The following is a 23,760-nucleotide window of genomic DNA, read 5'->3' as shown; positions in this document are numbered from 1 at the left end:
CAGCATCCCCAACCCCAACAGCATCCACAACTCCAGCTGCAACAGCAGGAGCAGCAGAAAATACAGCAACGTCAACAGCAACAAATATTACAGCAACAACAACAAATGCAACAAAAACACCATCAGATGAAGCAGCAAATGGTGAAGCAGCAACAGCAGAAAATACAACAGCAACAAATACAACAGCAGCAAATACAGCAACGAATACAACAACGACGCCAAATACAACAACAGCAATTGCAGCCACAACCACAACATGTACTAGAATTTTACCCCAGCAACCAAAACCCACCTACCCACCCACATCCTCTCTCCCAGCCGCCTGTGTTGGTGCACTCCCAGGAGACCATTCCTCCACCAACCCCACCAGACCTCAAGGAAACATCCCCAGACTCTCCACACATTCCCCCCCGCACAGACCCCCAGTTCCCCCACACAGAGACACAGCTCCAACCTCCCCAGCTTCAGCTGCAGCCTCGACGGTCCAGGAGACTCTCCAAGGAAGGTGGATCACCACCAGTTGACAACCCTTTCGTAATCCCATCTGATGGGGCCCAGAACGGGACCTCTGAAGGGCCAGGTGGAGCCTCCAAGGCGGAAGGGGTCCATGCTGCCCAGTTGGCCCCTACAGGGGTCATTCAGAGCACATGCAGGAAACAAAGGATTTCCCAGGAGGTTAACCTGGAGACACTGGCCCAGAAAGCCTCAGAGATGGAGTCACTACCGCCACACATCGTCAAGGTAAATATGGCTGCATGTCCTGGTGCTCGTGGTGCTTGTGGTCATGCTTTGAAGGGTATAGTGTAGTTACATGATTTAACAGGGATATCCCCACCCTCAATTTTTAACTAGGAATGGGCCCTGTTATCCAGATATCTGGGTATCTGAACAGAAGTTAGTATTCGATTACTTGAGTGAGTGTTATGTTCTAGATAAAACAAAACCAAATTTGACAATGAAAAAGCTTATTTATGAATTCAATTAGATTTATCCTTGTGAAATTGTTACCTACAAGGACATTATACCATGACATACCAACATTTTGAGTGTCATTTGTATAACCATGCCTACCCTGACATATGCTATTCTCCCTACTTCAAATAGCAATTACAGGCACGCACCGAACAGAGTTTCCACAAGATCTGACACAGACCAATGCAAAACACTCACCAGAAAACCTTTTCGTATCAGAATCAGTTCACAGTGGAAATCAGACTTATCTTTCACTGTTACTTTTAGCGAGGGGGGTGGGGTGGGGGGAGAAAATCATACTTTTTTTTCCCTATCTGGCCATCCTCAAAAATGTCATGATATTATTTAAATATTGTCAAATGCACACCCCTAATTCTAACCCTACAGCCCAGTTATTGGGCTGTAGGAGCTGCATTAATAGGAATCTTCTACAGATGTTAAAACATCCATTTTGTTGTTGTTTACCTGGGTATAATTGCAGAGGGATTACGGCTCCCTTATCTAGAATGGCAACAAACAAAAGCCTTTAATGCGTCTGCCAAGGCCAACTGAGTCAGACCATGATGTTGTTTATGAATGATTAGCACTTTTCCGAGCGGAATAAGCAGTCATCAACCCAATATAAACACAGGAGAACTGATTGATTTTGGCAGGACAGAACATCAGTGCATTTAGGTTTTGTTTACATTTGAGGCATTCACGGTCTTCAGGCACATGGACAGATGAGAAGCACAGCTCCTGATCTTTTTGTGTAAAGAAACTGCTAGAAAAGTTTTGACCTATTACTTTATAATACATTAGAACATGGTGAGTGATGATGGAATTGCTGGGATATGCAGCCCTGGTCTTCCCCTACGTGACTGTCCAGTTAGCTAGTAACGTTGCACTGCCACGTGGGTGCCTCGTGCCTTACCATATACATTATAAAATAGGACCGCTACGTTGCTGAATGCTGACTAGACCCATTTCACTCTGCACTCCTCCCCCATTCATTCCACCATAGGGCTGAAATTCCACTCCCTGGGGGGGACTCTGTTGGGGAGGGGTACAGGCAGAAGCCAGTGGGGGCCGGTGTAGGGGGCTGGGGTGCAGTGCTCAGCAGAATCTATGCCTCTCTTTCTCCTGTCCTGGTGTTGGGGCTGGAGGCTCGACTTTTCCACTGGGAATAGACAGTGAATAGGGCTCCAGGACCAGGCCACGCTCACTCCTACAGGCTTCAGGCCACGCTCACTCCTACAGGCTTCTGCCACGCTCACTCCTACAGGCTTCAGGCCACGCTCACTCCTACAGGCTTCTGCCACCTCACAGGCTTCTGCCACGCTCACTCCTACAGGCTTCTGCCACGCTCACTCCTACAGGCTTCTGCCACGCTCACTCCTACAGGCTTCTGCCACGCTCACTCCTACAGGCTTCTGCCACGCTCACTCCTACAGGCTTCTGCCACGCTCACTCCTACAGGCTTCTGCCACGCTCACTCCTACAGGCTTCTGCCACGCTCACTCCTACAGGCTTCTGCCACGCTCACTCCTACAGGCTTCTGCCACGCTCACTCCTACAGGCTTCTGCCACGATCACTCCTATAGGCATCTGCCACGCTCACTCACTCGCTTCAGCTGATCAAATACTTCAGCTGGCAATATACTTCTGTAACCCTCTGGGCAGTATGATTCTGCTGAAACAGGTTTTCCGTGCCTCTACTTCAACACGACAATACAAAGGTAATACATGACGCAGTAAGGAATAGCTATGGCTGCTCATTTGGTCTGTAAAGGAAGCCTGTTCAGGGATTCTCACATTCGATATGGGATTATGGGATGATGTGTGTATGTGTCTGTCTCTTCCGCAGGAGGAGCCCCACAGACCCTGGAGCCCCCAAAGGCCAGCGCCACGGCGAGGGACCATGGAAAGAGATTCTGGAGGCCACAGCGCCAAGCGGCCTCGTGATGAGAGCATGATGCCCCTGGTCATCCCTGTGTCAGTCCCCGTACGGAGGCCAGACACCCTCTCGTCCTCATCCTCCCTAGACAGGGAGCACTCTATCCTGGGCACAAGCTGGCCACAGCGCCCCTCCACGCTCCAAGACATGACCAGCATGAACCGCAAACCCTCCGTCATCGTCACCCGCCGACGATCGCTCAGGAACTCTCTGACGGACAGCTCAGGACAGGTGGGTCCAGCAATTCTTCCCCTCCCCTCACACTTAACAAAAGAGCTTGGTTCATACCTCCTTCTCCTATAGTCTCTCATATCTTGCCACCATCTTCTCTCCCACTCTCCCTTATCCAGCACCCCACTCTCCCCTGGTTCCCCTATGTTCTCTCTCCCCCCTTGCCCTCATTCCGAATCTCCCTCCTGCTGCCTCAGATGAGGTCAAGCAGATTAGCAGGGGTTATCCACACTATTGATGGAGATCTAGCCTACCACTGTGCTGTACATACAGTACAATCTATGAGGGAATATGTACTGTACAAGTACCATGGTGGGGTTGAACTGGACATGTAATGTATGGGAGGATAATTCTACGTATTGTAGAATGTATCTGACCAGATAAACAACTCACTTACAATACATCTCTTCTTACTAACTGGTGTATGCTAGTTTGGACATTGGAACAGTGCTGTGTTGTCCGTTATGCAAGAATGTTTGTATTGATGTGCTACTTCCTCCTTTAGAACGGCGGCACCCAGGGAGGGAAAGACGACGATGACGACGGAAAAAAGTCCAAACGGCGTCCCCGGCCCGAACCTCTCTTCATCCCGCCTCCCAAACCTGGCACCTTCATCGCCCCGACTGTCTACTCCAGCATCACTTCCTACCAGAGCCACCTCCGCTCCCCTGTCCGGCTGATTGACAACCCCCTGACCATGCCCCCCTACACCCCCCCGCCCATCCTCAGCCCTGTGAGAGGAGGATCAGGTCTCTACTTCTCTACCTTCCTCTCCTCTGCTGCAGCTGCTGTCTCCAGCCAGGGTCTGCCTCCACCCATAACACCCAAATCAGCCACACGCAGCCTGCTGAGATCCAGTGAGTACCACTACCTGGGGTCCTACTGGGGGTTGTAGTTCAAAGATCCTCTATCTAAATCCAACTGAGATTTGTAGTCCAAACAACTCAACCTGGGTCTGACTAGGATTTGTAGTCCCAAATGTATTCTACCTGGGTCCTAATGGGGGTTGTAGATGATTTGGCACCAGTTTCCCAGACACAGTGTAAGACAAGTCCAGGACAAAAAAAAAACACTTTCAATGGAGATTCTTTCATGTTTTTTAGTCCAGGAAAAGGCTTAATCTGGGACCTGGAAACCAGACATTATGGTTTGAACAAGCTGTGCTCAGAATGACCTGTAGCTGTGTGAGTTGAACCATGACATTATTCTTTCATATAAACTTTTCTTGAGTAATATGCATGGGGTTAGCTCAGTCCCTCAAAATCTGCGCTTCGAAATATCTTCTGTTGTAAGACGATAAGGAGGAGGTATAAAGATGGTAAATTAAAAAGTTCACCCAGCAGCATACCGCCCTGCAGCCCACTTCCGGCTTGCCTCAGAAGCTAAGCAGGTTTGGTCCTGGTTGGTTCCTGGATGGGAGACCAGATGCTGCTGCACGGGGTGTTGAAGGGCAAGTAGGAGGCACTCTTTTCTTCTGGCCAAAAAAAAAAGATCTCATTGCCCCAGGGCAGTGATTGGGGACATTGCCCTGTGTATGGTGTTGTCTTTCGGATGGAATGTTAAACGGGTGTCCTGACTCTCTGTGGTCGCTATAGATCCCATGGCACTTATGGTAAGAGTAGGGCTGTTAACCCTGATGTCCTGGCTACATTTCCAATCTGGCCACCATGGCCACCTACTCATTCCTGGCTTTCAATTGGCTCATTCATCCCTCCTATCCCCTGTAACTATTCCCCAGATAGTTGGTGTAAATGCGAATGTGTTCTCAGTCAACTTACCTGGGGTAATATGTTTTTTGTGTGTTTTTCAGACAGCGTTGACATGTTTTTTTGTGTGTTTTTCAGACAGCGTTGACATAACCCCACCAGTCCTCCTTGCAATCGGCGAGGCCACTCCAGTCAGTATAGAACCGTGAGTACAGAACACACACTAGGCTTGAATATTTTCCTGAAAATCTATACATTTTTCTTCCAGAGAAAATTACAACCATCTTTGTAATATCCAGTATTCCCGTTCAATATAAACAGGAATCTACTGATGTCCTGTTGCATTTGTCACAATTGAATCAACTCAAAGTTCTGTCAAAGTCGCCACACAATTTGTTGATGTAGCATAGTTTGAATGTAGACCTAAGGTATTGTGAAGTTAGTAGCCTACAGCCTAGTTAAAATGACATTTGTTTTATCTTACCTTTGACTGAAAGATGACAGCCAGCTTGTTGGCCCTTTTCTTTCCCCTTGTACCTGGCTCAGGGGGATATCGGAAGGTTGAGTTTTTTCCTTATGATAACTCTCTTATTGTGGTGACTTTGTCACAGGGATGACCCCTCTGCTGGGTTGCAGACATTGGGTCACTTAGTTGAGTTGTTTTCTTTAAAAAGAGCCAGGATGAGTTTTTGATGCTTTTTAATGAGGCGTACACACGAGCATTAGTTCTACAATGTTGGGATAGTTACCACTTTGTTACAATATGTAAATACTAATGTTATACATTTTATATTGGAATATGTAAAGTGCAAAAATATTAAAGGAACATTTGATTTTACAGTGTACAAAGTTAACATGATGAACAGGAATGACATATACTCTCACGAGTGGCCAAAAATATCTACCTGAAAGACACGCCCCTAATAGGCCACGTCTCCTGAAAATAGCCTACGGATTAGAATAAAAAAATGTCCCAGCTGAATGAAAGCTGAAATATGAAGCAGCATGAAAGTAAATATAAACCCAACTAATGGTTCAATGAACCTGTTTGGGTAATCCAAACCACCCAACATGTTGGGTTATTCACGTAAACCCAACTGGCTGGGTCAAAATAACCCAGTTTGTGTTCTGTCCAATATTTACCCAGTGCTGGGTTACCAGCTAACCCAAATTGGGTTGTTTTTAACCCAGCAGTTTTTTGAGTGTAGTAGCAGAGATTCAGCACCATGGATAGCGCCGCGGTTGAGAAAATCCCTGCAAATCTGACTAGTCAAACCCGTGCACATGTCTATTTCCTCGAGCACATTTGTGGACACAATGTACCAGACATTTTGTTAAGTGAGTAGCCGCAGTTTATATTTTGAAACGTAATACAATGGGAAATCAAAACTATTGTTTCTTGTTAGACAAGTCCATTTAGTCTTCAGATCAGCTTATACCAGGGTTAGTTCAGGAGGCAATCTTTGTGAAAGGTGCAGATTGAAATGTAACGAACACAACTGACGTGATTCTTTATTCTACAAAGGCCTCATACATTTCTCTCTGAACGTTCGACAACGTTGTGCTCTCCTGAATGCGCCCCAGCTAGCCCACTCTGCGAGGAAGGAGGAGGGGCCCGAACTGAGCTCGCAGTCTGCAGGCCTTTGCAATTTGTGACCAGGCAGGGAACAGGCAAAAAATCGGCTGCGTTCCAAACGGTTTCCAAAGCAGCCATTCACTTTATTTGGAGTATCCTGAGGGTAATCTGATAGACTTACAGCATCATTTTTACCCTGTAGATTTGGGTGCAGAGATGTATTTCTTAATGATGAGCTTTGGCTTATTTCTGCAACACAGCCGACCCCCTAGGTAGCTACATGTTAATAAATGCTCTTATCCAGACGTGATATTTCTTTTAAATAGAACATTTACAGTAGTTACGAAAGATTGTCCCTGTCAATAACAATAATATGATTTAGAGCCCTCCAATTTCAAATCTGGACACCAAATCCAGTTCCACTGTGTTTTTCCATTGTTCCCCTCCAGGCAAGACACACTTATTTTCATGATTTCAATCAGGGACTGATTTAGACCTTGGACACCAGGTGGGTGCAGTTGATTATCTGGTAGAACAGAATACCAGCAGCTCTGGACCTCGTAGGGTAAGAGTTGAGTAGCCCTGATCCCAGAGTGTTAGCCATAACATATGGCTGTGTCCTCCACAGACATCAGAATAGTGAAGGCTAACCCATAGCAGGGCTAAGATGGTACCTCATGCAAACAAATGTAACCCCCCCCTCTCTGTCTTCCCAACCAGCCACTGACTGTACATTCTGTCATCTCAGGCGTATAAACATCGGCGTCCGGTACCAGGCAGAGGTTCCAGAACTGAGGCAGCGTTCAGCGGCCAAACACGACCATCACAAAGCTTTGCTGGTCTGGGCTCCTCTCCACGACCTGGAGGCTAAACCTGGACACCACGAGAGAGGTAACAGACTAACATATCAGCTGACACATCTTTAATCCTCTGTCCTTAAAACTGTCAATACTCAGGTTGGTATTTGTCAAATGTAAGTCTCAGTAAATTTGAGTCTCAGTAAATCAGTAATTCAGTGCTGATTTGAAGAACCCAATGACAACAATGGGCTGATCACGCTATCTCGATCTTGATCCCAATCTCTTCCTTTCTCTCTCCTTCCCTTCCTCCCCCCCCCCCCCTCTCTCCCTCCAGTGGATGACCTCATGCACCTGTCATGCTCCAGCGCACTGCACGGAGGAGGGACCAATCAGGAGCTGGTGCTGCACTGCCTGTATGAGTGCAAGGGTGACATCATGGTGAGCAATGCATGATGGGTCATGTTGACTGAGAAGGGATGACCGGGAGGGGAGGAGAGCTGGGTTTTGTTCATTAGGGCACACTGTAGCGAAATGGGTTGAAAATGAAAAAGAGTGTGTGTTATTGGACAACTGCAGATGGTATCTGTCTGTTTGTGATGGTTATCATCCATTATGTGTCTACTGAGAACAACCGTGGCTTTAGTGGGTGTGATTTAACTGGACGCAGGCTGTGTTCCAATATCCTTCTAGGATAACAGCTAGCTATACCACCTCCGAATGTATTCACAATACATTCATAATATAATAATATATGTAATTTAGCAGACGCTTTTATCCAGAGCAACGTACAGTAATCTGTGCATACATTTTACATATGGGTGGCCCCAGCGGGAATCGAACCCACATGGCCACTCTGGCTACTGTAGCGCAGCACTCTCTTCCTACTGCAACCACAAATGGTGTATGGTAAGAGGAGGGCTGTGTAAACTGTGTGAATATGTAACAAGGTATGATACAGCACAGGTGCTCTTGAGTTCACTATTGCTCCTAGTTGCCTTGTTCTCCTTGAATCTATGTAGGCAAGACACAATTATTTTCATGATTTCACTATCATCAAAATCAATGAATCGTAGCATGTATTTGGTCTCCTTCAATAGGTTTTACCTGATTTAAGTAGCATCCTGTTGAAAAAGGAGGCTTACACGATTATCAGTTCTTATGCATATCCCAATGCTGGGATGGTTACCACTTTGTTACAATATGTAAATAATAATGTTGTTAATGTTAAATTAGAATATGTGAAGTGCAAAAATGTTCAAGGATCAGTTTTATTTGCAGTGTACGAAGTTAACATGATGAACAGAATGTCGTTTACTCTCACGGGCGGCCAAAAATAACTATCTGAAAGCCACACCCTTAATTGGCCACGCCTCCTGGAAATAACCTAGCAATTAGAATAAAGAAGACCCGGTTTCTCGGTCAACGCAGCATTAAAGTGAATATAAACCCAATTAATGGTTAAATGAACCTGTTTGGGTAATCCAAACCACCCAACTGGCTGGGTCAAAATAACCCAGTTTGTGTTCTGTCCAATATTTACCCAGCGCTGGGTTACAAGCTAACCCAAATTGGGGTGTTTTTTTAAGCTAACCCAAATTGTTTTTTTACACACCATATTTTTGTGTAGTTGCAGAGATTCAGCACCTTGGATAGTGGCGCGGTTGACCAAATCCCCCCAAATCTGATGAGTCAAGCCCGTGCACTCGCTTTCGTTATTGTAACATCATGGAAAGATGTCTATTTCCTCAAGCACGTTTGTGAACACAATCTACCGGACATTTTGTTAATATTGAGAAGCTGCAGGTTATATTTTGTCTCGGCCAGAGCCATGAAGCTAGTTTGGAGATTTGTGAAGGTGAGATGGAGATTGCCTTCAGTAACTGCGTTGAGAGTTCACATGTAGCCTACACAAGATATGATTCAGCTGGGCACAGACTAGGCAACGCTTCCTCCTTAAACATCCCTCGCCCCCTCAGCATCAGCCAGATCAGCTTACGCCAGGGGCCTGTTCATTAGTGCGCAATGTAGCAAAAGTTTGCTCAGTTGAAAACGTTAGTTTGTCTAATGTAGTAACACGTTCTTTCCACTGTCGAGAAATTTGCGTAATATAAAATAATTACCAATGTCAAAATAATGTCATATTTCGATGTAAGATGAAGCACTCACTGTTTTTTACAACAATTAAATAAATGTATTACTACTTTAACCAGAGAGAAAAATGCACCTAAACAAAAATGCATTCTAGAAAGAGCATAATGACTGTGCCCATTCATTCGGTCGCCCTAATCTGTGTGTTGTTTTGTTATAAGATATGCCCAGTGCTCCATATGCCCAATGTAGAAAAGACGTGTGTGTACACACACGCACACGCACACACACACACACACACACACACACTCTTACTCACTCTGGAGTAAAGGTCACATATGTTCAGCAGAGTGTTCAGAGAGCGAGAGAGACATTGAGTTAGAGGAAGGGAGATGGAGAAAAAGATAGAGAAAGAGGGCTTTATGGTAGTGGCACCATGTTGTTGTCAAGGAGACCGAGGGTGGTTATCAGTGTGTGCGGTGCGCCCACTCTCTCTCTCTCCAGCATCAGGAGGCATTGCTGTTGCTCTCTTACAGTAGCTCACCGGGTTAATCCATCCCATCACAATGACTAACAGATCAGCTTCAATATCAAGGAATCGGTCAATATCAATATCAAGCATTACCCTGATCAGCGTCCGGTGTGTGTGCTCTGAAAACCAACCAAGTAGCCCTTGATTTCAAGTATTGCTCAGTGTCTCGTGAGCTGTTGATCTACGTGTTTACTCTTGCGAGTTAATTTGTGAACGATTGGGCTGATAATGCTGTTCTTGTTGTTCAGGGAGCGTTGGCCTTCCTGCTGTTGAAAAACCCCGTCTTCCCTAAGGACCACCGACTAGGAGACTACCACTACTCAGGTTTGTCATGTCATAGATTAAGACACTATCTGTGCATTATTAGTTCTATGGGTACTGGTCATTTCTTACTGTGTCCACCGGGTTATGTTGTGTGTGTGTGTGCATTCCTGCAGGCAGGCCTGTGTGCATAACTCTCTGTGGGTCCTTTTACTGAGTCAGAATCATCACACTTCACTGGAGTATGTCAAAGTGCATCCCTGCAGGCAAGCCTGTGTTGTATGCTTGCATGGGGCCCTTTTCTTCTATTTTCTATATTGAACAAATGTATAAAATCAACATCAACAATTTTACTGAGTTATAGTTCATGCGAGGAAATCAGTCAATTGAAATACGTTAGGCCCTAATCTATGGATTTCACATGACTGGGCATAGGCCCACCCACTTGGGAGCCAGGCCCAGCTAATCAGAATAAGTTTTCCCCTACAAAAGGGCATTATTACAGGCATAAATACTCTTCAGTTTCATCACCTTTCTGGGTGGCTGGTCTCAGACGATCCCGCAGGTGAAGAAGCCGGATGTGGAGGTCCTGGGCTGGCGTGGTTACACGTGATCTGTGGTTTGAGGCCAGTTGGACGTACTGCCAAATTCTCTAAAACGACGTTGGAGGCGGCTTATGGTAGACAAAAATGAATATTAAATGATCTGGCAACAGCTCTGGTGGACATTCCTGCAGTCAGCATGTCAATTGCACACTCTCTCAACCTGAGACATGTGGCATTGTGTTGTGTGACAAAACGGCACATTTTAGAGTGGCCTTTTTATGTCCCCAGCACAAGCTGCACCTGTGTAATGATCATTCTGTTTAATCCGCTTCTTTATATGCCGCACCTGTCAGGTGGATGGATTATCTTGGCAAACGAGAAATGCTCACTAACAGGGATGTGACCAAATTTGTGCACAGACTTTGAGAGAAATAAGCTTTTTGTGCGTATGGAACAGTTTCTGGGATCTTTTATTTCAGCTCATGAAGCATGGGATCGACACTTTACATGTTGCGCTTATATTTTTGTTCAGGATAGTAGCAGGGATGTCTCCAGAGCTCCTCTCAGCTTTAAGGTGTTAGCGCCAGAACTCGGCTCGACGAACCGAACGAGTGTGCTTGCATACTCCCTTAAAAATACCTTTGCCGCTTTCCTCTCGTTTTTCAAGCAATAGTACTGTTCGTTCATATTGAGACGCCATAGTCAAAATAGTCAGAATTCATCTAAGATGACTCAAGCAATCTGTCATTAATTTTCATGTTTTTGCCGAAAGAGATCTTAGTCGCCCAATTTGACATCTAACTGTGATGTTTGGTGTCGTCCCTACTTTTAACCAATCACAGACGAAGTGGCGTAGACTTCGGTTTACTTACAGAAGAAATGTTGTGTACCCGAACAGCAGGCAAAACCCGAGCCCAATTCCATAACGAACAAAAATGGCCCAAAATGTTGTCATAACATATGCACAAACTTGATAGAACTGTTTCAGCTGGGAAGCAGCTGAGCAGAGGACAGAGAACAGAGGACAGAGAAGCATTGTTTATCGAACCAGTCGTGTGTGTGTGTCCACCCTGTGCATACAGAAGCAGACCGTCACCAGTCAGTGTCTGTCCATCTAACTGTCTCTCTTTCTTTCTCTCTCTCAGGGTCAGACAGCTGGACCTCAGTAGAGAGGCGTTACTTCAACAAAGGGATCGCTGCCTATAAGAAAGACTTCTTCATGGTCCAGAAACTGGTATGTGCCAGTCTATGTATATATCTATAAATGGCATGGGCTGCTCAGTGCTCACATAAGTCAACTGAGGGCCTTGCTTAATCTGTTCCCATTCACCATTCCTACTTGGTTACTGTAATATGCTGCAAAGGTTACTGAGAGGTTGCCTCTGTCTCCCAAAAAACTCCCGGGTGAGTCATTTTTTTCCAGGAGGATATACAGTAGCAGTCAAAAGTTTGGACACACCTACTCATTCAAGGGTTTTTCTTTATTTTTACTATTTTCTACATTGTAGAATAATACTGAAGACATCAAAACTTTGAAATAACACATATGGAATCATGTAGTAACCAAAAAAGTGTTAAACAAATCAAAATATATTTTATATTTGAGATTCTTCAAGTAGCCACCCTTTGACAGTTTTGCACACTCTTGGCATTCTCTCAACCAGCTTCATGAGGTAGTCACCTGGAATGTATTTCAATTAGCAGGTGTGCCTTGTTAAATGTTAATTTGTAGAATTTCTTTACTTAATGCGTTTGAGCCAATCCGTTGTGTTGTGACAAGGTAGGGATGGTATAAGAAGTTAGCCCTATTTGGTAAAAGACCAAGTCCATATTATGGCAAGAACAGCTCAAATAAACAAAGAGAAACAACAGTCCATCATTACTTTAAAACATGAAGGTCAGTCAATACAGAACATTTCAAGAACTTAGAAAGTTTCTTCAAGTGCAGTCGCAAAAAGCATCAAGTGCTATGATGAAACTGGCTCTCATGAGGACAGCCACAGGAAAGGAAGACCCAGAGTTACCTCTGCCGCAGATGAGAAATTCATTAGAGTTACCAGCCTCAGAAATTGCAGCCCAAATAAATGCTTCACAAGAGTTCAAGTAACAGACACATCTCAACATCAACTATTCAGAGGAGATATTTCGATTTGTTTAACACTTTAGTTTTGGTTACTACATTATTACCAAATGTGTTATTTTCCTCCTTTTGATGCCGTCACCATAATTCTACAATGTAGAAAATAGTTCAAATAAACGAAAACCCCGGAATGTGTCCAAACATTTGACTGGTACTGTAGTTGAGTAGACGCTTTCGCGTCTTCTGCTCTAAACCTTGTAATGGGCCTAGATATGAAGTGTGTTTCTGTGTGTGTGGCTGGTACACAGGTGAGCACGAAGACAGTGGCTCAGTGCGTGGAGTTCTACTACACCTGTAAGAAACGGGTAAAGATCGGTCGGAACGGCGCTCTGATCTACGGAGACTCAGAGCCACCTGAGAGCAGGAGCACTGATGAGGAGCTGGACCTCAAAGTGAGTTGATTGACTACCTACATAAGGTCTTCATGTAGCACATTCATGGCCCATATCTAGCACATTCATAGCCTCGTACATAGTCCATTCAGAAGCATGTCCTGAAGCCAATGAAGAGTACCGACATTAAGGACTTCATAGCACATTTTACAATATATATATATATATATATATATATATATATATAAGCATGTAAGCATGACAAGAACAGAGGAAGTAGTCGACCCCAAAGTGCGTAAAATCGTGTCAGTCCCTCAGCCAAATAAAAAGCATAATAAAAAACGAGAGCTGGCGCACACCCAGAGAAAATGATTTAGTGTATTATTTAGAGGTGCTGACTCACTCACAGCCACCCATTTTAACCTAGGACACAAGTTGTGATTTGTTGGTAAGACTTTAATTTGAGGGCTACCTAATGTACGGATTTCATAACCCATTCATAACAGCATCGCAGACGTATTTCATCAAATGTACTGTGTGGGATACCCTGCTACTGTACTGTATACGGTATGAACAATTCTGAAAGCACAATGAAACGCATCTCTGCATCTCCCTACCAACAGAAACAACACTACATAAACAATCTTTCTACAGTGACTCTCCCTCTCTCTCTCTCGCTTACTCTCTCGCGCTTTCTCTCTCTCTCTCTCTCTCGCTTTCTTGTTTGGGCAAAAGACCGTCCTCTCATCCGTGACCCAGAATTCCGATAAGAGATCGAGGAGTGGGTCAGATCGTTAGTATGCAAACGGAAGATGGTCCTCCCCTCCTTGATAGCCTCCTTTTGGCGAGGAAGCAAATCTCTTTTACTTATCCTTTTATCCATGAAATGTCTTGCAGAACTAACTTAATTTGTTTTGAGCACTTTACGCATTTATTTTGGGATCCACCCCTGCAAATGTAGTTTGCCTAATGACGCAGGACTGGAGAAGGACTGTCTCATTTCAAGTGAGCGCATTTCCATCCACGTTCGCTCTCATCAATTTGAACTTTTACTTTTTCAACGTGAGGTGAGCGAGGACGCAGGAAGTGAGCAATTCTAATTGAGAAAATACCTCTCTCTCTCTCTCTCTTTCTACCAACAGTGCTCTCAGAGATTAGAATCTCGGAAGGAAGACGAAGATAGCAGGAAGTGGGAGGTGTCAGCTGACAGGAAGCAGTGGGGCTCCAGTCCAAGCAGGATGACACATATGGTACAAGCCACTGAGAACGTGAGTTGGAGATGCAGCGGAACTGTGTCTGTGTAGAGGAGCATCTCCTCCTGAGTAGAGGAGACACTGACTCGAAGATGAATGAGCATGGATGTATGTGATAGTTTTATTCTTGTGTAATCAACACCCCGTGCAGTCAACAATATTTGCACTTTTGAACTTGCCTCGACTGAGTTCACAGTAGAACAGTGGTGAGGGACACCAAGCTGCGGTGTTCATAGGTCTTCTGCCGTCTAGTGGCTAAATACTGAACAGCTGATTTGGCTGGCTTCCCCTCTCCCCATGTTGTGTAATTTGACTCTGTCAGCAAACAATGACTCAGAAAACCTTTGACACCATTTCTGCTGTTAGTTGGTGACCTGGTAGAAATCTATGGTTTTAAAATATGGCCTGAGGTGAAACATAAAGCTTTGTTTATGTTTTGTAAGATGTGTATATAAAAAAAACTGCCTTATTATGATGTACTTATTTTGTACTATCCAGGTATACAATGTCTAGGTTAGTGTGACTTTGGGAGGTGTGTGAGTGTGTGTGCTGACCAGAGTTGTGGGTGCAGTTGGCAAGATACTGCTCTGACATCACTGGGGGCTGCTGAGCGGCGGACGGCTCATAATGGCTGGAATGGGGATAATGGAATTTAAAATAGTATTTATTTTGATTTAACCTTTTGGTTAACTAGGCAAGTCAGTGAAGAACAAATTCTTATTTACAATGACGGCCCACACCGGCCAAACCCGGACCAAACACATTGGTATCATTTGTATTTGATACCATTCCACCCATCCCGCTCCAGCCGCTACCATAAGCCCCATCCTCCTCAATTAACGTGCCACTAACCTCCTGTGTTTGATTCTGATCAGCTGTCATGGTTATTGGGCAGCTTGGCAATTGGGAGGAGAGGGTGCTTTTTGTATCCATGCCTGTGTCCTTGCATCCAATAGATATTTTGCCTGCTTAAATCAATTAGCAAATGAAGTATTTCCATGTGCAGGCTGGAGCAGTCCTGGTGTTGAAGAGTCAGGAGGGCTCGAGGAGAAACCAGACGTCGTCCCGTGTCAGTCTCCCTCCTCAGCTCCCTTCCGGCGCCTCCTCGAAACCACGACCGGCCCCCAAGACCGGGACCATATCAGGGACCAAGGGCCCTGCCGGACCAGAGGGAGAGTTCCCCTGCAAGAAGTGTGACCGGTCAGTGTCTGCGATATTTATTTTCTTTATTTAACTAGGCAAGTCAGTCAAGAACAAATTCTTATTTACAATGACGGCCTAAACTCGGACAACGCTGGGCCAATTGTGCGCCGCCTTATGGGACTCCCAATCACCGCCGGTTGTGATACAGCCTGGATTCGAACCAGGGTGTCTGTAATGACGCCTCAAGCACTGAGACACAGTGCCTTAGACCGCTGCACCACTCAGGAGCCCCCATATCGAAGATATGTTTTAGATGCCAATAGGCAGAACAACATGGCGTCGTCATTTGTGTCAAAGTTGGCCGGACTCTTGATGCGGTGCTGGTTGAAGGTGGGGGGGGGATAGTCTTGAGATTCCAGATCTGGATAAAGCATTTTGTCTATGTTTGCAATTAGAAGTTGTCCACTCTGTATTTACAGTGCTAGCACACTAACCAATGACATCACCGCTCGTGATTTTGACGCATGTTACTCCGACAGTGAATTGTATGGACTGGTAGTTGTGATTTGCATATTGGAGGAGAGACCTTGATCAGAGTGTACAGCGATTTCGACAAGATCTGCAGGGTAACTGCAATGTTGCACCGGTTGGTTTGAATAGGTTGGAATCTTGGAGCGGCTGTTGGTTGCAGAAACACTCACTTGGGAAGCACTCTGAGCGATGTGTGTGTGCGTGCATGCGCATGTGTAATACAGTGAAAAGTGCTCCTTGGTGGTTGTTTGAGCTTCCTGCTATAAAAAAATCAAGCAGTGCTGACTGCCTCTGATTGAAGAGCTCGTCCAGTTAGCAACCACAGTTCTGTTATTATCATCTGTCTCCTAGCAACTGAAACACAGCAGTGATATGGCATGTTATGCCCCCAGTCTATGCAGCTCTTATCCCATATCCGATTCCTCACTGGTCCACATACTGCAGACTACTCTACAGTATTCTGCCTTGGCATGGTGTTACACTTCATCCAGTTCTATAATTAAGCATTGTATGGTTTGGGAACCTTCGAATATGAAGTAAGGAAAAGTAATATTTAATGGGCAGATGTTTCTGGCATTTGGACATCATCAGTTCTCCTTCCTCCAGGTTCACACACAGTACCGTGCTTGTGCAAAGAGAAGGTCTACACTCTTCAAATTGAAGTGCGGACCTTCTACTTGTCTACTGTGAACCAACACCATACAGATGTAGGAGCTTAATTTGAGCCAGTTTTCTGCAGCAGGAAAATAATCATGCAGCAACAGGAAATGTGAATTATATAATGAATGGACATTTTTCAAAAGGGAAAGTCGAGTAGAAATTACAATCTTCAGAAGCCTTTTAAAACCCCAGATACAGTAGAAAGTTAGACATTTCCTGCAACGGGGTTATCAAATTAGAGCTAGTGCTTGTCCACAGATACGAAAGCTAACAAGGAAGCCAACCCAGCCTTCTCTCTGACCTCTAACCTCTGCCCCTCTCCTCCTCCTCCTCCCCTTAGGATCTTCTACAAGGTGAAGAGCCGCAGTGCCCACATGAAGAGCCACGCGGAGCAGGAGAAGAAGGCCGCTGCGCTGAGGCAGAAGGAGGCGGAGGAGAGGGCAGAGGCCCAGGCGGCGGCGGAAGCTGCAGCGTTACTGGCCGCGCGGCAGAACGGGGCACGGGAGGAGAACGCAGCTGGAGGAGACGGCACTAACGATGACTCATCTGACGAAGACGATGATGTCGAGGAAGATGATGACTGGCACTGAGACCATGAAGATAGAAAGGGAGCCCACAACATATTATGCCGTTATGGCAAGTGCACACTCTAGTCATCTCTATGGCTAAGGCGGATGGCCAGACAAACAAGACAGACTGACTGCTCCTCTACTGTCAGGGTGATGGGAACATAACAGAAGTACGAGGCCTCGGCTGCTCCTAGCGCTCTAGGGACATTTTACGCCCTCTTGTGACACCTGCTTTAGCAGCATTTGTCTTGAAACAAACTTCTTTTTCATTGTTTCATGGAACAGGATCGCCTATCGTGACACTTTCAGGGACAGGTTTTCTCCCTCTTCTCTGTAACCTGCTTGTGATGCTGAACGCATCACAAGCAGGTTAAAGGGAAGGGTTACTGATCTCTGACACGCCCCACGGCTATACAGTAGGGTATGAAAGCCATCTCTCTCTCGAACGCCATGACTCCCCCCCCCCCCCCCCCCCCTCCTGTCTGCCATCCTCCCCTGGCTTCTTCCTGTTCCTGTCAGCACTTTCAGCCAGTCACAGCACACAGACACTCATCAGGTGGGAACTCATAGCCACGCCCCTAGCCGTGTAGGCTTTAAAAAAAAACGAGAACACTGTGTGATGCTTGGCAACGCAAGACTACATGAACCACAATGCAACCCGGCTTGGCCACCGCCCTGCGCTCTCTCTGCAGTTTGATATGCTGTGAATAGAAGGAGATAAAATGAGTGATTGGGACAATGCAATATTAAAGTGGGGAAGGACTTCTAGATCAGGAAAAGCTCAGATAGACTGACGTGGTGGTAACACTACCTGTGTGGTGACATGCCTACATGTGAAGAACCGATCTGTTTAGAGAACACTGCATTGAATGTGTTTCATAGTCTTTCATGTTTGGGACCTTTCCCACTCAAGACTGCCAAAAGCTTGTACAGGTGCATCGGTCCTCAGTTCACCAAACTGGTTTCTTTCTTAGTTTCAAGTGCTGTACTTTTGGGTTTTAGTTTTGTGAATCCCTACCTTGTCACTTTTCTTTTTCAATAGATTTGGTATTCCTCCTCACTGTCGATGCCTTGGATGTTTTAAACACGTTTTTATCTTCGAATGAATGACCATTCATTTTTACAAAGGTTATTTTTTGATATTCAACAAATTACTGTTGCTTTTTTTTTTGCTTTTTTTTTGCTTATCATGTCAAATGGTCATATTGTTATTAATAATGTCACCGTTGTCTCGTATATTATTATTATATTGCTTTTGCGGCAGGTTGCTTTGAAGCTCTCGTTCTCATTTGACCACAGTATAGGGTTATTTATGACATTGCTTTTGTTGTCTGTTTTGAACTGTGAGGTTTGAGAAGGAGATCTCCAGAAAAAGAAGTCGGAGAAGAAAAGTACATGTAAATAGAATGTGCAATAGAACAACAACGTGATCCCTGATGCCCCCATCCTGTACCCAGAATGCCCCTCTTTGTGCCCTCTCCAAATTGGTCCTTAGTAGCTTTATAGGCAGTTAACCCTCTGTCAACCATATCATTACACCAGGGGGATAGAGAGGGGGAAACATGATGTTGATTTGAATGGGAAGGTCTGCTCTGGTCATTCTATTTCTATGGAGACGACTCCTATTGTCTGGCCTATTCAAATAAAATAAAAAAGGGCTTCCCATAACAGTCTGTCTCTATCGATCTATCTCTTTCTGCCAAGCACTATATCTCATATCTCTATTCCCAGAGCTGGCTCGATCTGTCGCCATGGCAACAAATGAGCAGGCAGAACATTTTCTTGTTAAGTAGAGTGGGGAGCGGAGAGTAACTGCTCCAATTACCTTGCTAGGTTAAACCTACCTGCGTACTATGCACTGTGTGTCTGTCTGTTGGGAATGTTCTCTGCGTTCTGGAGTGTTTGAGAGTGTGTGTGTGTGTGTGTGTGTGTGTGTGTGTGTGGGGATGGCTTCTTGCAAATGTGCTGCTTTTTGGTCAAATATCCTTCTGAAATTCAGCCATTTGTGGAAAACTAGGTTTAATCCTGACTTTTCACTTTTGTCATCTTAATTTATATCTCTTTAGTTTTACTTCCCCAGAGATTGTCACGAGGCGTTTGTTTGTTTTGAAAAAAAAAATGTTTTAATACCGTTAAACAGAATCAAGAATTAAATTGAGGGCCACAAATGCTAAGAAGCTGTAAACCTTATTCGCTTTCATCGAATTAGGTAAGGGAATAGAAAACATGTAAAGGTTTATTTAGCTAATATATATCTATAAATTAAATTCTATGAATGCAAACTTTCAATGCTATTTTCATATGGGGTTCATTTCACACTAATGATGTCAAATGAAATGGATTCTCAAGTGCTTTTTACTATGTCATTTATTTGTTTCAATTAGATTTTTACCACCTGTGTTAAAAAAAAATATTTAAAAATATGGGAAAGCACTGTTTTATTAAAATTGTGCAATACTGATGGAATAAGTGTGTTGGTCATTTTCAAAACGTGCATGTATTTACCATAACATGAGATCGGGGTTGTTTTCAAATGTTTTGCAACGGGGGGGGGGGGGAGTACTTTTTGTAATTGGACCAGGTTATTTGCCGTTTTCATTCCATTATTCTTCACATTGTACCTAATGAACATAACCCCAGTGTGTTTCTGGCTCCAGGCTGAAGTTTCCCCCCTAGGTGCAGATCTAGGATCATCTTCCTAACCTTAACCCATTTAGTGTGGAAAATGCTCAACTGGATCATTTTCTAGGGGCAACTTCACCTTACACTGTGCCTGAGGGTAGTTGTTTTACTGAGATCCACGACGTGGCAGTATTGGAGCAGGAATCTAACGTGCCTTTACATGGTCTAAGCACAAGATGGAACCATTGTTTGACATATGTTCATTTGGCTTCTCTTTTCTTTAGAAATACAGTGTCTTTATTCCACATAACATTGAGCTCGAATAGTGTACAATACTGGATTTATAGTGTACAATACTGGATTTATAGTGTACAATACTGGATTTATAGTATACAATACTGGATTTACTCTCTGTAATGTAAGAGTAAGTACGCTATAAGTAAGACATCTATACAGAGTAAGACTGCTTCTCATGTGGCTGTGTGAGTCACACTTGCCAGATGTGGCTGTTTTGGTGGAATCTCCAAACTGGTGTTTGGGGTTTGGATGTGGAGTTGGTTTGGATGGAACTGGGTGTGGATGTTTGATAGTACGGTTAGATATTTATATATATATATATTTATAAATGTACTTTTTTCTGCTGGTGTCTTTGTTCCACTCTTCAAATCTTTCCTCTCACTCTGTGACGTCTCTTCTTTTCTCTCTCTCTCTCTTCAGTGAAAGTGTTGGACACGCTTGAGCAGTGGTGCTGGACAGAGCTTCAGTACAAGAACAGAACAGAGTTGGATCTGGAAGAGAATATGCACCTGGTCTGGCTGTCTTCAAGAAAAAAAGAAGGCCATACTGTGTAGTTAGGAGGATGAAGGGAACTGCCAACTATGTTAAGCACCGGGAGCGAGCAGCATGGAATTCTGGGAAACAAGAACAATATGAGCCTCAGATGTCTCCTCACACACACACACACTGTGTATGTATGGGGTCCTGGGAGAAGAGAGGGAAGGGAGGAACGACGGGTTAAGGATGAGTTATGTTTGAACTGACAATGATTCTTCAACATGAGACATTGCTTTATCTTGTTTGTATGGGGTAACAAACCTGAGAGGAGAGAGAGGAGGAGGTGTTGAAGGAGGGAGGAGTGGCAGTTAAGGGGATGTGGGGTTGAAGAGCATCCTTCAACATGACACATTGCTGTATGACACCATCTGGAAACGATAAAAGCCACGCTCACATGAACTTATTGACAAGGGTTGAATGTAAACCGCATAATCATCATAATAATTTCTGATATATTGCTTGCAGCAAAACTGCATGCGAGATAATCATTTAGATTTGAGTTCGCTGGTTTGGGAGAGACAGAGAGTTTGGACACGTTTGTAAATCTTTACGTCCCAAATCACAACCTACACCCTATATAGCGCACCTCTTTCGACCAGAGCCTGGTCAACAGTAGTGCACTATTGAATAGGGTGCCGTTTGGAACGCCTCCGTGTGTGTGTGTGTGTGTGTGTGTGTGTGTGTGTGTGTGTGTGTGTGTGTGAAGAACTGAAGCGATGTAGCTTATTGCAGAGGGCTGTACTGCAGACCTGACTGACCTCCCAAGCCTCCAGGCTGTCTCAATAGGAGGATGAGAATAACACACACACAGTACTTTACAGCTCGAGGAATGCCTACCGCCTACTGTACAGTTTCAGCTTTACCTCACTGTGTACAAATATATAACAGTTTCACTCCATCGAACAGGTAGAGCTCTAACCACCTATATATAGTACCAAGACCAAGCTATCTAATAGGTCACGTGCGCTGTGAACAATTCTCAAATCATCACGTCAACGTCATCAAGAATATGCTGACCAAAATCATCATGAATGTCATCCTCACCATTATAATTAACATCGTTACCCTCATCATCATCCCCATGTTATTACAACCAATGACACTGAAACCAGTTAGGACAGACTAGCCTGCCTCCTCATTAAGCGTTTCGCTCTATCAGTAGGCTATATAAACTGGGGTTCAGTCCTATCGTTGGATATGTAGACCTCTATAATCCATATTAGGTCAGATCCCAACCCTGTGGAAACATTTCCCTTCACTTCCATCACTCAGTCTGACCAGACTGGACCATGATGGCCCCGCCCCTAGCCACACCGTAGGGAACTATGTGGTTGCCTGGTTACTAAACAGAAGTCCCTTGCTTCTGCTAACAAGCTGTACAGACTGACCAGGCTGCAAACTGTCACTACCCAGCTAGCACATAACTTTCTGAGAACCGTATGTTTCTTAGAGCTTGGTGAGAGCATGGTTGTCCTATGGTTACTTTGCATACAACCTTCCCACAACTTTCTGGGAATGGTGCTGGACAGTTGCTTGACTTTGCAACATTCTCAGCACATTTTAAGGAACTTGACAAAAATACTTTATTTTCTTGATATTTCATTACTTTATCAGAAGGTTTCCGAAAAGTTACATTTCAATTTTGCTAATGTTCAAGCAACGTTCTCCAACTGGTTGTATGTTGGGAATGTTCTCAGAACGTTCAGAGAACATTAAGAAATATTGCTCTTCTGTGGGAATTTCAATACTTCAGCATACAGTTTTCATGGTTCCATTTAAAGTAATGATTTAAAAACATATACATTCTGTTTCCAACATCAACAAACCTATCTCTGTCCTCTATCTTGTTAATTGTGTTCAGGTGTGTTGGCCACACCCACTAATTGACCACACCTGATCTTAATGTGTGCTTGTTTCCTTTGACATGGGGTCTGTTTGAATTGGTGCTAGGTGATTAACCAACATTCTGGTTATTAAACAAATAATTGACCGACATCTGTTCAATTATTTGAATTCCATTTAGTTTTTTTTTCTTCTTCTGTGAGCTCAATACGTACATTGCAGTTTCTCTAGAGATAAATCATCCTGAGTGGCATAGCGGTCTAAGGCACGGCATCGCAGTGCTAGAGGAGTCACTACAGACCCAGGTTCAATCCCGGTCTGTATTACGACCGGGAGTCCCATAGGGCCGCACAAAATTGTCTGGGTTAAGGGAGGGTTTGGCCGGGGTAGGCCGTCATTGTAAATAATACTTTTTTCATTGTAAATATTGTTTTTTTATGTTCCTGGAGGCTGTTGCCATAGTGATAACCAAAAGATAGCTGTGTTGCCATTCACTCAGCCTATTGAGTCCACTGGTTCCACTCACACAGAACTACACTTTGCCTTGACCTCTTTTTTTCCCTGTCTCCGGATGAAAACCTCTGACTCGTGAGGTCTGGCCGCCAGACAACCTTTCCGTTCGACCCCCTTCCCCTCCTCCGTTCTCCAGACCGTCTCTGGAGACCTTCTCCCACTCCTCATCAACTCATCCATCCCTTCTGACTTCAAAAAGGCCTGAGTCGCTCCCCTCAAGAAACCAAAAACCGAATCATCTGACGTCAAAAACAATAGACCTGTATCCCTCCTTTTCTTTTCTTTCCAAAACATTTGAGCATGCTGTCTCTGATCAACTCTCTTGTTATCTCTCGCAGAATGATCTTCTTCACCCTAACCAGTCTGGCTTCAAGACGGGTCACACAATCGAGACTGCTCTCCTTTGCTCTCGTCTCCTCCTCCTCAGCCAAAGCTGACTCTCTCTCTTCTGTTCTCATCCTCCTAGATCTATCCACTGCCTTTGGCATCATGAACCATCATCCTCCTCTCCACTCTCTCAGGGCTGGGCGTCTCAGGCTCTGCACAGTCTTAGATCGCATCCTACCTGGCAGGCCGGTCCTACCAGGTGACTTGGAGAGGATCTGTGTCTGCACCACATGCTCTCACTACTGGTGTCCCCCAGGGCTCAGTTCTAGGCCCTCTTCTCTCTTATA

The 23,760-nt window shown here is 44.7% G+C and overlaps 1 protein-coding gene across 1 annotated transcript; it reads left to right on the top strand.

Annotated features, from left to right (window-relative positions):
• On the top strand, positions 1-19,736 carry LOC124001302 (mitotic deacetylase-associated SANT domain protein-like). The gene is made up of 12 exons (XM_046307978.1): positions 1-741; positions 2,819-3,139; positions 3,645-3,996; positions 4,984-5,050; positions 7,170-7,312; positions 7,556-7,659; positions 10,090-10,165; positions 11,793-11,881; positions 13,036-13,179; positions 14,262-14,387; positions 15,379-15,572; positions 17,047-19,736. Exons 1-12 carry the CDS (start codon positions 106-108, stop codon positions 17,294-17,296), a joined length of 2,502 nt encoding a protein of 833 aa, XP_046163934.1. The 5' UTR covers positions 1-105; the 3' UTR covers positions 17,297-19,736.
• The last annotated feature ends 4,024 nt before the right edge of the window (positions 19,737-23,760 follow it).

This window comes from Oncorhynchus gorbuscha, linkage group LG17 (genome assembly GCF_021184085.1).
Source record: "Oncorhynchus gorbuscha isolate QuinsamMale2020 ecotype Even-year linkage group LG17, OgorEven_v1.0, whole genome shotgun sequence".
In the NCBI taxonomy this organism is placed as follows: Eukaryota; Metazoa; Chordata; class Actinopteri; order Salmoniformes; family Salmonidae; genus Oncorhynchus; species Oncorhynchus gorbuscha.
The sequence above is the reverse complement of the archived record's forward strand: the minus strand, read 5'-3'. Positions and strand labels throughout refer to the sequence as shown.

What these genes read in the sequence shown, in the direction of transcription:
- LOC124001302 (XM_046307978.1), top strand. Translation starts at nt 106, where the DNA reads ATGCAACAAAAACACCATCAGATGAAGCAGCAAATGGTGAAGCAGCAA. An exon ending in ACGCAGCCTGCTGAGATCCA is followed by an intron (nt 3,997 to 4,983) that starts GTGAGTACCACT and finishes TGTGTTTTTCAG; the next exon opens with ACAGCGTTGACATAACCCCA. An exon ending in ACCTGGACACCACGAGAGAG is followed by an intron (nt 7,313 to 7,555) that starts GTAACAGACTAA and finishes CTCTCCCTCCAG; the next exon opens with TGGATGACCTCATGCACCTG.